The 17,130-nt window shown below is 37.7% G+C and overlaps 1 protein-coding gene across 6 annotated transcripts in view; it reads left to right on the top strand.

Moving 5' to 3' along the window:
- Positions 1 to 927: 927 nt before the first annotated feature.
- The window catches only part of CDADC1 (cytidine and dCMP deaminase domain containing 1), a 65,347-nt gene continuing 49,144 nt past the window's right edge, over positions 928 to 17,130 (top strand). For 3 of the 6 annotated variants that reach the window (XR_447599.4, XM_007105281.4, XM_007105280.4), the window contains exons 1-4: positions 929 to 1,191; positions 1,928 to 2,025; positions 8,195 to 8,269; positions 11,896 to 12,073. Coding sequence is in view for 5 of the 6 variants with exons in the window: in XM_007105281.4 (XP_007105343.2) it covers positions 1,110 to 1,191; positions 1,928 to 2,025; positions 8,195 to 8,269; positions 11,896 to 12,073 (433 nt within the window). In the remaining variant the exon portion in view is untranslated. Of the gene's footprint in view, positions 1,192 to 1,927; positions 2,026 to 8,194; positions 8,270 to 9,399; positions 9,497 to 11,895; positions 12,074 to 17,130 lie in introns of those variants that run through there. The other 3 variants (XM_055089664.1, XM_028497236.2, XM_007105282.4) reach the window with 3 other exon arrangements.

Genomic DNA, 17,130 nt, shown 5'->3' with positions numbered 1-17,130 from the left:
CCTAAGTGTAGTCCCTAAAGAAACTCTTCCATATGAGCATAAGGAGACATATACAAAAATGTTTAAAGCAGCATTGCTTGCAATAGCAAAAAGCTGGAGATAGTGCAAATGTCTTTTGACTCAAATATGGATAAATAAATTGTGGTATATATCTACAATGAAATACTATACAGTAGTGACAATTAATGAACCACAGTCATACCCATCAACACTGAAAATTCTCTCTTTAATCCTTTACAAAATAATGTACTTTCAAAATGTTGGCTTTTGCTTTCAGAGTCTCGGAGCAGTTTTTGTGTCTCACTATTTTTAAGTATTTCAAGTTGTGATGGCGCAAGTTGGTGATGGAAAACAGGCTCTGAGTCACTGGTGGAGGGAGGGGCTTCATTTTGAGTCATGCCTAGGACACTTATAAAATAATAAATTGCACTGGGCACAAATCCACAATGTCAGGTACTTCTCACATTTTCTAGGGGCCACTTCCTCCTATCTTCAATTTTCCCACAACTACAGTTCTACCTCTTAATGTCTTCATGTGTTTAATAAGAAGCAGAACGTTCCTGTGGTGGTCCCTGGCACTAAGTTCCCCAGGACTGGCCAATCTTAGAGGATAACAACAATCTGGACCGCCCAGCTCCCACCCCGTTCGTCTCCCAAATTCTCCATGACCTTGACCACGACAGATTGGGCAGGTTTCCATTTCAATTCTCCTTCGCTCTCTGACCAAAACTCTCATGTATGTGAAGCCCCCATCACCCTCTGAGAGTCTGCGCAACTTGGGACTTCGAGCCAAGACATCCTCAAGCGACCAGATTTCAGCAAAACCTACGAACACAGTCAAATACAAGTGTCAAATGATTTATTGCGTTGTGTTTCCTACCCACATGGTCGCCGCCGGAGGAGCAGCCCTGTGTCGCCTCACCCACCCCTCGCCGTGACGTCACACAGGGCGCCGGGAAATGGCTGCCGGGCTCCTACGTCATTCGGTCGCGCAGAGTTTGGCCGTTGCTGTACAGTTGCTGGGAGGAGGCGAGAAGTGAGGTAGCTGGGGCAAAGACCATGCAGGACAGCGAGAGGTTTCCTGGGCAGCAGAGGCCGCTGGGCTGGCGATGAAAGAAGCAGGGCAGATGCAAAATCTGGAGAGCGAGGGGGCCGGACGGTCAGTCAGCACCCAGACTGGCAGCATGACCGGTGAGTGCCCCGAATCCTTCTCCCGCCACTCGCCTTTCGGTCTTCTCTGTGCGTCTCCCGCCGTTTCACTCTGGGTTCCCTGCCTGGCCGTCTTCGCCTGCGTTTCTGCTCCTGGGTGTCCCATCCCCGCCCTGGGCGCGTCGCCACCTCGGTCACCGGAATCCCTTGGCCCGGCTGCACTGGCTTTTGAAGTTGCGCTCACTACTCCCCTTTACTTTTCCTCCCAGGACCTGGACCTGGGATCGACGAGCCTACAAATTCCCCAAACTGTGTTTTTTATTCGATTTCAAAATTAACCGCACGCGACGCTTTCCTATATTTCAACTGCTTTTCCTTCTAAGGTCACCGTATTTTTAGGTCTGGGTTCTAACCACTGGCCTTGTTGCAACGCTTCATCAGAGTACAAAGTAAAGGTTGCTCCACGATGATCTCAGATGCAAGGACTTTTCATAACTTTTCTTGGATTGTTCCCATAGCTACGTGTATCAGCTGTACTATTTTTTTCTGCTGGGTGAAAGAGGGCCCAACTTTGGAAAGTGCTGGAAGACGTTGCCGGCAAGGAGGTTGAAATTAGTCTCCTGATAAGAAAGTGCTTTCATTCTCTTGCACACGAATCCTTTTTCTCTGCCTCCTGCTAAAACAGCTGAGCTAAGGTTGCAGCACCCAAGTGGCACTGAGCTTAGTTCTTATTTTCATCATTAGTAAAACGTTAAAGTGTTTGCCCTCTCTTTTGCAGGTGAAATACCAAGGCTTTCTAAAGTCAACCTTTTCACTCTGCTCAGTCTCTGGATGGAGCTCTTCCCAGCAGTCAAAAGTCAAAGACGAAAGTCTCAGGTATAATTTGTTTCCTTGGACAGTTTTTCCCCTTAGACAAGCGGTGGTCTAAAATTTGATTTTATTGCTCTAGTTTCGGTCACACTTAAACTCAACAAGGCTTCAAATTTGCAAAATACCTTCATGGTTTAGTGTGATACTTGTAATTCATAGCTGTGATAGTTTCTCTTTCCAGTCTAAAAGTAGAATACGTAGTTACCCTCTCAGACTGCCATCTGTATTTTCTTTGGTCAGGTGTCTGTTAAGGTCTTTGGCCCATTTTTTAATCAGGTTGTTTGTTTTCTTACTGTTGAGTTTTAAGAGTTCTTTATATATTTTGGAGAACAGTCTTTTATCAGATGTGTCTTTTATGAATATTTTCTCCTAGTCTGTGACTTGTCTTCTCATTCTCCTGAAATTGTCCTTTGCAGAGAAGTTTTTAATTTTAATGAAGTCCAGCTTATCACTGATTTCTTTCATGCATCATATGCCTTTGGTGTTGTAATTAAAAAGTCTTCGCCATACTCAAGATCACCTAGGTTTTCTCCTATGGTTATCTTCTAGGAGTGTTATAGTTTTGTATTTTACATTTAGGTCTATGACGCATTTTGAGTTAACTTTTGTCAAGGGTGTAAGGTCTGTGTGTAGATAGGGAATTCACTTTTCATGATACAATGATATCTCTTGGAGTAGTTTTCTCCCAATACCTATGTAAAATGTTTTATAAATAATAAAACATTATTTAAAATGTTATGCATTTTTATTCCCTATTTTTCAACCACTCCCTTAACCCCCACCCTGGCTCCACATATTATTAATGGCTTTGAGAAAGTTCTTCATTTTCTTCATGGATTTTGAAGTCCTTTATTCTTCCTAGTTATTAACAGCTTAGTATTATTTTATGAAAGTAGAAGACTTCTAAGCTGTTGGGTTTTTTTTTTTTTTGGTTTGGTTTGGTTTTTGCTGATGAAATTTCTCTTGAAGAGACAGATTAGAAGCAAATGTTTAGAGATTTAAGCCTTTTAAAAGTGCATTTAAAAAGCTGGGCTTTGCAGTGGAGTGTTACTCAACCACGGGAAGGAAGGACATCCTGCCATTTGCAGCACTGTAAATGGACCTTGAACACATTATGCTAAATGATATGTCAGACAGAGAAAGACAAGTACTGTATGATCTCACTCTCAGAGAGAGTAAAATGGTGGTTACCATGAGCTGGGGCGGGGTGGGTGGGGACAGGGACAGATGTTGTTTAAGGGTACAAACTTATGAGTAGTAAGTAAGCCCTGGAGATCTAATGCACATTGCAGTGAATGTAGAAAACAATATTGTATTATAATCATCAAACATGCTAAGAGATAGAGGTGCTAATTATTATTATTGTTATTATTTTATTTATTATTTATTGTTTTTGGCTGCACCGGATCTTAGTTGCGGCATGCAGACTTGCTGGTTGTGGCATGTGAACTCTTAGTTGCGGCATGTGGGATCTAGTTCCCTGACCAGGGGTTGAACCTGGGTCCCCTGCATTGAGAGCATGGAGTCTTACCCACTGGACCATCAGCGAAGTCCCTAGACGTGCTAATTATCGCTACAATGGCAATCATATTACAATATATAAATGTATCAAATTAATGTATTATACACCTTAATTTTGTGCAATGTTATATGTCAAGTATATTTCAGTTAAAAATAAATTAATTAAAAGCTGGGCTTTTTACAAATTGAGTAATAATTTTGAAGAACCTTTTTTAATATCAAGATTTGGTCTCATTTTAATTCATTCACACCCCCCACACACACACACATCCCAAGAATACATTCTGTTCTTTTTCAGCAGAGAGGCACATTAAATTAAATAAATAATTCCACTGTTAATTGCACATGATGTTCATAAAGTTGATTAAGATCTTTTTCCTATTAAGAAAAATGTACTTTAAGCTAAAGTAATAAATTTGTTTCACTTAAATTATTTATCCTGCTTTTGCTATACAAATTAAGTCACAGAAACTCTAAGATGCAGTTTCACACGTACTTGTATTGGAAACATTGCTTTTGACACTTTACAAACCTTTGTCTTTTTTTGTGTGTGTGTGGTACGCGGGCCTCTCACTGTTGTGGCCTCTCCCGTTGCGGGGCACAGGTACGCGGGCCTCTCACTGTTGTGGCCTCTCCCGTTGCGGAGCACAGGCTCCGGACGCGCAGGCTCAGCGGCCATGCCTCACGGGCCCAGCCGCTCCGCGGCATGTGGGATCTTCCCGGACCGGGGCACGAACCCGCGTCCCCTGCACCGGCAGGCAGATTCTCAACCACTGCGCCACCAGGGAAGCCCAAACCTTTGTCTTTTTAAAAATAAAATATTTTTATGTGTTACGAAAGTAATACATGTTTATTATTTATAAAATTGACAGAAGAAAAAAAAAATCCCTCATAATTCCACCACCTAGAGACTACTAACATTTTTGTGTTGTTTCTCAATCTTTTTTCTCTATTTCCTTTACTTATTTGATATCATTTAATTCTGGATCCTGCCCTTTTCACTTAACATAGGAAAATCCTCATGCTGTAATACTATCATAAACACTGGAGTGGCAACTTAATCTAATGCTTTGGGAGTAGCCAGTGGTTTCACAGTTAGCTTGCCTGGGTTCAAATCCTGGCTCCATCTCTTACTAGTTGTGTAACCTTGCATGAGTTACTTTACCTTTTTCTGTGTCATCTTCCTCATCTGTAAAATGGAGTGTTACTGGTACATACTACGTGGAACTTTTATTGAAAAATGAATGACTTAATATTTGTAAAGATCTTACATAGTGCTTGGCATATACTATGTAATTTATGTGTTTGTTATTTTTATTTTATTTTATTTTTAAATTTAGTTTATTTAAACTAAATATTTTTTTTATAGTTCACCGATTTCTCCCACCCCCACCCTTATCTTTGTCAACCACCATTCTGTCCTCTGTGTCTGTGAACTTGGGGGTTTTTGTTTGTTTGTTTTTAGATCCCACATATAAGAGAGATCATATGGTATTTGTCTTTCTCTGTCTGACTTACTTCACTTAGCATAATGCTCTTGAGATCCCTTTGTGTTGTTCCAGATGGCAAGATTTCATTGTTTTATGGCTAGATAATATTCCACTGTGTGTGTATGTATATATATGCCACAATTTCTTTATCCATCCATCTGTTGATGGACACTGAGGTTGTTTTCATATTTTGGCTTTTGTAAGTAAATGATGCTTCAGTGAACATTGGGAGTGTATATGTCTCTTCAAGTCAGTGTTTTCATCTTCTTTGGATAAATACCCAGAAGTGAAATTGCTGGATCATATTGTAGTTCTATGTTTAATTTTTAGAGGACCCTCCATACTGTTCTCCATAGTGGCTGCACCAACTTACACTCTCACCAACAGTGCCTGACAGCTCCCTTTTCAGCACACCTTAACCCCAGCACTTGTTACTTCTAGTCTTTTTGATAATAGCCATTCTGACAGGTGTGAGGTGGTATCTCACTGTGGTTCTGATTTGCATTTCCCTGATGATTAATGATGTAGAGTATCTTTTTGTGTACCTGTTGGCCATCTGTATATCTTCTTTGGAAAAATGTCTATTCAGATCTTCTGCCCGTTTTTTAATTGGATTTGTTGGTTTTTTGCTATTGAGTTGTATGAGTTCTTTATATATTTGGGATATTAGCCTTTTGTCAGATATGTGATTTGCAAATATTTTCTCCCATTCAGTAGGTTGCCTTTTCGTTTTCTTGATGGCTTCTTTTGCTGTGCAGAAGCTTTTTAGTTTGTTGTATTCCCAGTTGTTTATTTTTGCTTTTGTTGCTTTTGCTGTTGGTGTCAGATTCAAAAAGTTGCCAAAATCTATGTCAAGGAGCTTACCACCTGTTTTCTTCTAGGAATTTTATGGGTTTTATTATCATTTTATTGTCCTCTTAATGATTGCATAACAGTCCATTGTAGCAATGTAACATGTTTATTCTTTTATTATTGGACATTTAAATTGTCTGTCATTTTTACCAGCCTTATGGAACTATTAACTTCAACCACTTCAGAATATAACTACCATCTGAGTTTTCTATGTTGTCAAATATTTACAGTGTATGAGTGTGCATTGAGGATTGTTTAGCAAGTTATATATTGAGTATAAAGAGTAAGAATTTTTAATAATATAGTCTAAAACTAGATAAATAAGTAGGAGAGAAACTTTATGAGACTTCTGAGGAAAAAAACCATAAGTACTTAAAAGTTCTGAAATAGAAATCGAGTACTGTTGAACATTGCTGTCATTTAAAAATAGTTCTCTCTCCTACTGGTTTATAGTTTTAAATTTCACTTAAGTAAGACTTACCTAAATTGCCTGAATGTTACTTTAGTAAGAATTAGAATAACTGCATTGTTCCCTCATATTTCTCTGCACATCACATATTTGTCTTTCTCTCCCAGCTCTTCCCATTGTGTCCTCTGGTGTTGTACGTTATCTTTATGCTAAAAGACCTCACATACTTTTCCAGAACAGAAGTAATATAGGATAACAGTGAAGACAATGAATTTGGGGCTCAGATCCTTGCTTACCCATTTATTAGTTATGTAACCATGGTTGAGATATTTAATCTCTATCCACAGTTTCTTCATCTGCAAAATGGGAATAATCATAGCTACTTTTGTAAAGTTGTAAAGATTACATGAGGTAATTTAGGGCCTGATACATGGCCAACACTCAGTAAATGTTAGGTATTATTATTATTATCATACATATAATCAGCATCACCACAACTACCATCCACACCCCCATAATTACATTACCAACATAATTACTTCCTCCACTTCCTGTTCTACTTGAACAGAAACCTCATTCCCAGGACATGGCTTTTCTTGTAAATTTCTTAGAGGTTACTCCTTTTCTAGCATCCAACCCTTGTTTCAGAAAACTAAGAGGTCAGCATACACCGAGTTTGTCATTCCCACTTTCAAACTTTCTTCGATTTATTGCATATCCCACCTATTTTGGGGCTCACAGGATTCTGCTATTTCATTCTGTCATCTACTTACCTCATAATCACTTTCCTGTGTTCGTAAATCATAAGCTCTATAAGAGCTGCATCCTGAGCAACTGGGTTTATGGCTGGCACATAGAAAGGGTTCAATAAATATTTGTTGAATTAATAAATGAAAAATAAATCTGCTAAGAAAATTTGTGTTCAAAAACTGGTTGCATGGATGGACAGATGGATGAACGAATTTATCCCCTGGTGCAAAACTTTCTACTTCAAGTTTTACTTTTAGAGGAGACTTATGGACATTCCTATATTAGTGTCAACAAAGCTCATGGCTTAAAACAACACAAATGTATATTCTTAAAGTTCTATAGGTCAGAAGTCCAAAATGGGTCTCACTAGACTAAAATCAAAATGTTGCCAGGGCTGCATTTCTTCTATAGACTCTCAGGGAGAATCTGTTTCCTTGCCTTTTTCAGCTTCTAGAAGCTGCCCACATTCCTTAGCTTGTGAACCTCTTCTTCCACCTTCAATGCCAACAATGGTGGGATGAGGCTTTTTCATGTTGCATCCCTCTAGCACTGACTCTCCTGCCTCCCTCTTTCACTTATAGGACCCTTGTGATTACATTGCTAATGTGATTACATTACCCAGATAATCCAGGACAACCTCCCCATCTCAAGATGATTAGCAACTTTAATTCCGTATGCAGCCTTGCCATGTAATATAACATAGCCACAGGCTCCAGGGATTGGGACAGGGAGGTCTTTGGGGGACGATTATTCTGCCTACCACAATCCATAGTTCATATCCTTGCTACGTAGTTCTTCACCTTCCCAATGCCAGGTAATTTACCTCTATTCCCCTTTAGTCCTTCTTAGCCATGGCCACACTAGGACTTTTCCATTGCTCAAAACTGCCCCAACTCTGAAACCTTAAACTACAGAATTTTATTTTCAGTTCTTCTGTATTTTGGAAAAGTATTCAGGGGCCAGATTATAAAAGCCTTATTTACTAGGTTGAGTAGTCTGAACTTGAACCTGAACAAAGCAGGAAGTCAATACAGAGTTTCATCGAGGAAAAAAATAAATGACCACAGCCAAAGAAACCAGTCTTTAAATAGGAAATATTGAATTAATCACATGTACTAATCTTTTTTTCCCCCCTTAATCTGTGTTTAATTAGGAAAGGGAGGAAGGAAAGCATGGACCCTTAGGAGATAATGAAGAGATGGCCAGAGTATCTACTGACAAAAAACAGGTGAATTTTTATGATTTAAAAAAAAGACATAGGCTCATAATAACAAAGCAAAAGGAATGATATAAAGTAGAATAAAAGTCTCTTTTATACTGAAGTTCCCCATTCCCACTTCCAAGAGAGTTTTTGTATCCTCTTCTAAAAATCATACGTTTACAAGACTATACATGTCTCTCCAAAGGTTGCGGGTGGTGGTAAGGGAGAACAGATGGGATTGTGTATTCTGTAATATGTTCCTACATCTTGCTCTCTCTTAAAATTTTTCAAATTTAACTCTTCTCACCTTCCCATATTAGTTTATATAGATGTGTTGAGAAACACTCTGCATGTTCTTTCAAACTCCAACACATCCTGCCGGTCTTGCCAAGAATGCAAGGCCCTAACTGTTCTTTACCTAGGCCATTTCTCAAGAGTTGTGTTTGCCTCAAGCAACTTTGAGGGTTGAGATAATGTCTCCCTCTGGGACATAGAGCAGGTTTGCTCACTATTTGCAATAAAACACAACAGATTCCCGAGCTCAGTGTTCCCCTCCTGTAACACAACCCGCTTCATGTCCAGGAATCCATATGGACCCATCTGCATGACCCCTTGTGGGACTTGTGGGCAAGGAAACCATCACAAACATGATGCTCACATGGCTTGCTGTGCTAAGAACCATAAAGTCCTTTGTTTCTGACCCAGGAGTTTCATGTCTTCTGCTAGCATCCATGAAACAGTAACAGGCTAACTTACTAGCTTGTAAGTAGGGTAAAATCAAAGCCCAAACCTGGCAAGATGAACCTTGTTCTTTTTAATATTGCATAGTATTTCCTTGCTATTTTAATCTTCTGAGTTTTCCAGAGAGATTCTGATTCATTGGGTGTGAAGTGGAGACATGTATATTTTGAAAAAAGTTACCTTGATGATTCTGATGTACATTCCTGGAGATTTCCTGATTATTTCTGAGAGTGAGTCTCTAAAATGCCCAACAAGAATATAGAAATAATTTATTTTAGAATAGTTAGATGTTTTTAATTATAAGAAAGGCAATAGGGAAAAGAGTCGTGAATTGCCATTTAAGTAAATGTACTAGTTCATTTACAAACCAGACTGTCCTCTTTTGCCTGTGTTTTAATGTAAAACTCTGTGACTAGGATTACATAGACACTTGCCAAGATGTTAGTGAAGTGAAGCAAAATCAGGATCCAGAACAGTGATTCACTGCAGAGATTCAGTCTTCTGGGAGTTGGAGTAAGTGGAAGTATCGAAATGGAATGCAACTTATGCTTTTATTGGTTTTGTTTTGTTTTCAGTTTGGGATGGAAAAATCTTGGTCTCAAACTTGATATTTTGGCCTTACCTAGAAACAAAATGAAAAAAAAAAAAGGTATTTTCTGAAGTGAAAAGGACTGTAGACAATAAAGTGATAAACTTGGCCTAAAAGATTGTTCCAATAAAAAAATAAATTGATGAGTATGTTTCCCATTTTTTAGGAATAATTTTTTTTTTTTTTTTTGTGGTATGCGGGCCTCCCTCTGTTGTGGCCTCTCCCGTTGCGGAGCACAGGCTCCGGACGCGCAGGCTCAGCGGCCATGGCTCACGGGCCCAGCCGCTCCGCGGCATGTGGGATCCTCCCAGACCGGGGCGCGAACCCGGTTGCCCTGCATCGGCAGGCGGACGCGCAACCACTGCGCCACCAGGGAAGCCCCTAGGAATAATTTTTTTAAAGTCTTTTGTGGTCAGGGTTTCTGGCTTTATTTCTGTCTGCATAACTACTTAGAAAATCTAAAGCTAAAATCATTTAATTGCAGCCATTTCCATTGGTCACAATTGGTTCATTTAAATAAAATGAGCTCTAGTCTACTGAGATATTTTGAAAAGGCCTCAGCAGTGATAATTTTTTTAAAAGCTTGCTGGAAGTATTTAGAAGTAGATACTAACATATACTTTATGTTTGAGGAACATAAGGCTCTTAAGAAATTTTGGGATAGGGAGGGGAAAGGAGTCAAGGTAAATTTAAGGCTTATTTTAAAAGCCAGTATAGACAGGTCTTTCATATTTAATCTATGTTTTTGGACATATATTTTGTAAGGGAAAGATTTTTATATTCCTTTTAAATGTCCAGAATGTTTAGGAGATGGTTGATTACCTCTGAAAGGGAATTCTATGAAATCGTCTCTGTTCCTTCACATTTCACAAAGTATCATTCTCCATAGTTTCAAAAATTTATACTCATAATTGAAACCGAAACTTGACTATTTTAGTAAATACAGCTTTGGTCTGATCTTTAAAGTGATTTCAAATGTGTCCTATTGGGAATAACTGTAGAGTAAAATCCCTTTGAAAGGGAGTAGGGAATAATGGACACTCTGTTCTCAGCCCAAGTCCCCCTCATATTGTAAAATCCATTACGAACCCAAGGATTAGGTTTACATTCCTTACTTCAGGATCTTTTGCTGTGAAAACAGCATAGACTGTTTTGTGGCTTATGTAGAACTGATTTTTAACCTTAGTCTGTTTTATCTGATATTTATATTGTTACAGCAGCTTATTTGATTAGTATCTGTATTAGTTAGGACACTTTAGGTTTGAAGTAACCACTCTTTAGAACTCCAGCCAGTGCTCAGCCTCTGGGGCTTAAAGCAAAGTCAGCCCAGTCCCTTACTGTGGGTGGGAAACTGCTGAGATGGCTGCAGTTTACTGCTTTTGCTTTGAGTTCTGTCTTCCTTTCTAACACCTGAGGGTTATGTCTTCCTTTCTTTTGAGCTTGACTATGCATTTTAAAACATTTTTAAAATTATAAATAATCTATATATTTATAGGAGGTGGGTCCTACCACATTAGTGCCATAGTCCTAAAAATTGTTAGAGTCAATTTTTAGAAAGAAGTTGAGAATTATCTTTATTTTAGTCAGTATTTAAAATATTTTAAAATTTAGTAGATGTAAGCTATTGTATATAGGATGGATAAACAACAAGGTCCCTGTATATCACAGAGAACTATATTCAATATCCTATCATAAACCATAATGGAAAAAAAAGAATATTTTTAAAAAAAGAATGTGTATATATATATATATGTATAGCTGAATCACTTTTCTTTACAGCAATAATTAACACAACATTGTAAATCAACTATCCTTGAATAAAAAAATTTTTTTGGAAAACTTAATATGACCTCTGATTTAGTTCTGCCTTTTACTATCTATGGGTCTTTCAGAAAATCATGTAAACTCTGGGCTTCACTTATCCACGTGTAAAATCACAGGGTTTTCCAAGTTTTTCCTTATTATCTAGAAGCTTAATACTAAGTAGTCTTAGACTAGATTAAGAAACAAGTCAAATCAACTTCATTATTGCCCTTTACTATGTTAAAATGTATTCATTTTTTACTAGGGTAAATTTATGATAATTAAATGCGTAATTGTTTGGTTAATAAAGCCTAGATTTAGAAAATTTCTGGTAGAAAGTCAACATTAAACTTTCAGAAAAATTTTTGGACCTAATGAGAAATGTGCTTTTGTTCAAACTGTGTTCAGATGAAGAACTAAACAAAACTTTCATTTTATTAATAAATCAAGTATAATCCATGATACGATCATTAGATATTACAACTAATCACATAAATTATTATTTTGTATCTTAATGTAGGTGAAGAGAACTGGTCTTGTGGTGGTGAAAAACATGAAAATTGTTGGTCTCCACTGTTCAAGTGAAGATTTACATGCTGGGAAAATTGCTCTGATAAAACATGGGTCAAGGTTGAAAAACTGTGATCTTTATTTTTCCAGAAAACCATGTTCTGCTTGTTTGAAAATGATTGTAAATGGTAAGTGCAGATAAGGCTTTGTTGGAGATTAACAGCATTTATCTGAGAACAAATCAAGTGGGAACAAATTGCCTAAATACCACAGAGATAATTTAGAAATATAAATATATATCTGAAGACAGTTTGATGTACTGTAAGAAGAAGAGTCGGAAAACATGGATTCTGGTCTCAGTTCTGTCACTGACTAGTTAGATGACCCTCAGTGTATTGGTAGATTTAATACTAGCTGCTATAACAAATAAACATCAACATTTCAGTGGCTTAACACACTAGACACTTATCACCCATGTAATAGTCCAGTGTAAGTGTTGCTGAACGGCAGACAGCTGTTCTCCATGTGGTTGATCCGTGGGCCTAGGCATCTTCTGTCTTGTTGCTACTGTCATCCTGGCCTCCTCTGCATCTAGAGACAGAGAGTAGAGAAGGCATACCTGCTTCTTAAAAACCCTGGCCTGGAAGTCACAAACATCATTTCTGTTCACATCCCCTGTGGGAACTGTAGTTTCTGGCTGGGCGGCTGCCTCCCAATGACTACTCTACCCTTTGGAAGGAGGAGAACAAAGTATTAACATATAGCTATCTATCTCTGCCACTCTGGGCTACTCACTAATCCTCTTTGTGCTTATGATTCTATTTTGCACCCAGGTAAGTATTCAGACCACTTTCCTATTTAAAAAATAGTATTATCTTTTACATAGGCACTGTGATAATTGTGGTTTATAATATGAATTATATACTTAGTCTTCATTCCATTCTGGACACAGAGCAACTAAAATCTTTTGAATTTCCTGAGTGTTAAGAATGAGAAAGGTGTCTTTTGTTATTCATAACAAGTCCCTTTCCACCATTACTGAGTTTATGTTAATGAGGTAACTTTTGGGAATCCCCTATGGATGGGGCCTGGTTGCCAGGGGAACCAGCCAGGTGACTAGAGGGTTGGAACTTGCAGCCTCACCCCCACCAGACCTCTGGGGAGGGGAGCCGGGCTATAGTTTGAGTTCAAACACCAATGGCCAGTGACCTAATCAATTATGCCTATGTAATGAAGCTTCCTTAAAACCCAAAAGGACACAGTTCAGAGAGCTTCTGGGGAAAAAAAGGCTAATGTAGTTCCTAATCCTTTCCCTCAAGCTGTTATTTGGGGGCAAAAACCAATTTAATACATCATGTAATACCAAATGAGTAATAACAGCTGTAAATGATATATGAGCTCAGAGGAGAGACAGTGATCCCTGCAGGCTGGCATGTTATAAATAGCTGGGGCTTGAGCTGGACCTTCATGGGTCAGATGTAGAGGAGGAGGAACACATTCCTGGTCAGGAGGACAATGCATGCGGGTTCATCAAGTTGTGAGAAGCAGGGTTCTGGGGGTCAGTGTTCGGAGTGGAAAATTATTCTTGAAGAGAATAGTGGCAGAAGGATTATAATGATAGGTTGGGGCCTTAATGGAGAACTTTGAAAAACTGTCTGGCCTTTGGGCTTTATTGTATAGAACAGAGTTGCTAAATTTGCTTTGAGGAAGAGCTGTTTTTGTTTATATCAAAGTCTTAAGAGTAAGGATCAGATCGGTGATCAGGGCAGTTCCCTTAAGCTACAAGTGGAAGCACTTCCAGAAGAAATGGTCATGTGGCTAGAGTCTCCTGGCCTGCATCGAGTATTTCAAGCTGGTAGGTAGGTATCTATGATACGTTATTAGATTCTATAGTCTTTCCCCTGCAATTACGAATAGAGAAGGTAAGTGTGATAGTGGTGGTGGCATTTTTTTCTCCTTTTCCCATTGAAGAGTTTTGAGCAGGATGTAACATGATTAAGATTATTATTTGTTGTTGTTATTGAATTAGAACATGGAAAGATAAAGAGGTTGAGAGCTTGATTAGTAGACTGTTGCATTAGATAAGGTGTAAAATAGGGTTCAGGTGGCAGCATTGACCTAGAAAGGAAAGAATGTGAAAGAACCAGACATTTGTCGACTGATCTCTTCTAGAGTCAAGAGAGAAGAATGAATAAAAGTCGTGTTTTGCTCTGAGTTGACTACACTTAAAGCACTCTTAATAGCCTCAGAGCCAAGAATTAGAAAAATGGAGGAGTACAAGTAATTCACCATTGCTTGTATCTTTGAGTTCAGACCTTGCAAGAGAGATAATGAAATGTGAAAAATCAGGAAGGACGTGCAATGGAAATGCTTTTATGCTGGTATTAGAGCCATATATAAATAAAATTGCTATGTTTGATTAGGCTTATATGTTATTTACTTATCTTGGAAAGGGGCATGGTTTAACCCCATGCTCTAGCTAACTTATTTCAGTTATAATTACTGTTACCTCAATTACAAAGCAAACATTTCTAAAGCATAGTGGTTCTTAAAGTGTGGTCTGTGACCTCCTCATGGTCCACAAGGTCAAACCTATTTTCATAATAATACTACATTTATGCTAATAGTACTAAAAAAATGTTGAGTAAAACTACTGTTGCAGTTGTATGAATCAAGGCAATAGTAGTCATTGTACTCTTACATAGCCACCTATTTGGAGTTTAAAAAAAAAAGGTGGAGGGTGTGGGGTTTCATGTAAGAATGTCATTGATGAAACAGTAAAAAAAAAAACAGTAAAAAAAAAAAAAAAAAAAAAAAAAAAATCAATTTTCTTAAACCCAACCCTTAGTACGCATCTTTTTAAGATTCTGTATGAGAAAATAGGAGGTGGACATAAAGCACTTTTGCTATAAACCTAAGTATGAAGTTTGCCTTAAGGAAAACCGCTTATGCAATTGTTTGAGTCACAAACTGAATTATCCAATTTTTTTCATGGAACACCATGAACTGACAAACCATAGTTACTTAGACTTGGCTATTTGGCAGACATTTTCTCAAAAATGAATGAAGTGAAACCATCACTTCCAGGAAAACAACTGACAGCATTTATTGCCACTGATAAAATTTGAGCCTTCAAGTGAAAATTAGAATTGAAAAACTCTTGTCTACCATCATCATAAGCTTACAGTTTCCCACTGCTTAAAGATTCTTCTGATGAGATTGGTGGTTATATTAACGAATGAGTTTTTTTTTTAAGTATTGTGAAATCAGTGAACTCCTGTTTTCCAAATGACCAGTGCATGATGCTATAAAATCATGCATGAGTGAAAGAGCCATTCTAAGTGTAAGATAGACCAGTGGACTTTAACATAACAGCACAAAAAGTTTGTTGTGTGATTTCAGATTCCACACTGTAACTCACCTCTAAGAAACTATCCCTTCTCAAAATTTTATGTAGTGTGAAGAATATTCATAATTATTTGAAATGGCTGTTAAAATACTCCTTTTTTAACTGCATATCATGTGAGGCCAGACACTTTTTATATATACTTCAATGAAAAGCTAAGGCAAGAGGTTGAAAGCAGAAGCAGATTTGAGAACCCAACAACTATCTTCTATTCAGCCAGATAACAGAGATTTGTATAAACTTTAATGCCATTCTTCTCAACTGGTTTTTGTTGTTGTTTTGGAAAATTGTTATTTTTATTGAACTATGTTATTCATATTAATTTATGATGGTTCTTATTGCTATTTTTAATGAATTAATATTTTAAAATTTTGTTTAAATTTTCTAATGCAGTAAATATCAGTAGATATAGTCCACATAAACAAAAACTCTTTGGGGTCCTCATCGATTTTTAAGAGTGTAACAGAGTCTGAGACCAAAAAATTTGAGAACCTTTGCTGTAGCTTCTGCTACGAGTACATGAAAATATGTTTAAACATTGGTCATCCCCTCTTCTTGCATCAAGATTACTAGAAGCAACCAGAATGCTTAGATGAAAGATTGATCATTACTGCTGGTTAGGAAATGAATTATGAGAACTCCAACAGAGGGAAAAAGAAACAGCCAGAGGAAACATTCTGATAGCTTTGAGGCCTTCAAAATTACTTTACAGCCCAAGGCACAGTAAGGGTCAGTAGTAGCAGGGAGTAGATAGAAATGTGTGTTTGTTTAACTAGAATTTTTTAGTTCATCAATATCTTTGAATGCAGAAAACGTGTGGGCCATCTGCCTGTTCACTTCTGGGCACAATCATCAAAAACGTGTAAATGCCTGTCCTAGCGGAAGTTACATGAGACACTAGCAAAGGTGTTTCTTTGTTGTAAAATAGTAACTAATTGATGAACATTTATGTGCTTAGTTCTGTATAAGGCATCTCATCGTTCATTCTCAAACACAAATTAAAAACTTTTTTCATATTTGTTATCCAGTTTTGTTTTCTCTTTTGTAAATTGTTCATATATTTTGTCTCTCTTGGAGGCTTTATTCTTGTCAATTCATATGTGCTCTTAGTGGATTAAAATCTCTGTAGATCAAAGATTACTAACCTTTTCTCTGTTACATTGATTGAAAAATGTTCCTTCTAGTTTGTTGTTTTGTCTTCAATTTTGTGGACTTAAAAACAATTAATATTGTTTTCTCTCCCCCCGCTTCCCTGCTGCCCTCACATTACAAATTCTTTGTGGATGTTTTGGATAACTGCATATTTTATTATGAGGAAGACTGTAATGTGTTAAACCATTCCTCTATTTTGGCCATTTAGATTTTTTCTATGTTTTTACTGTTTTAAACAATGCTGCGCTAAACATATGCATGCATGAATTTTCTTTTGTCTTTATTTCAAATATTTTCTTAGAAGAGCTTCCCAGAGGAAGAGTTTAGAGTTCAGGTACATTTTTGATGTGTGGATGAATTGTTTATTTTAGGTACAAAACTCTAGCCAGTATCAGTTATGTTATGGTATTTCTAAAAGCCGCCATTTGATTACTTGGAGGACTCTGGTATATAGTCCTAGCTCTGGGCTTTGGGACCACACTTAGCAAAGGTAGTGATTCCACAGATAACTTCCATGGGTTTTGTTGTCGGCAAACTTTTCCTATAAAGGGCCAGATAGTAAGTATTTTAGGCTTTGCAAGCTGTAGGGTATCCATACAGCTATTCAGCTCTCAACTCAGCTACTCCACTGTAGTACAGAAACAGCCAGAGACAATGTCAAAGATTAGGTTTGTCTGTGTTTCCACA

The sequence above is a fragment of the Physeter macrocephalus genome, chromosome 13, assembly GCF_002837175.3.
Source record: "Physeter macrocephalus isolate SW-GA chromosome 13, ASM283717v5, whole genome shotgun sequence".
In the NCBI taxonomy this organism is placed as follows: Eukaryota; Metazoa; Chordata; class Mammalia; order Artiodactyla; family Physeteridae; genus Physeter; species Physeter macrocephalus.
Note: the sequence above shows the minus strand (reverse complement) of the source record. Positions and strands in the feature narration are given on the sequence as shown.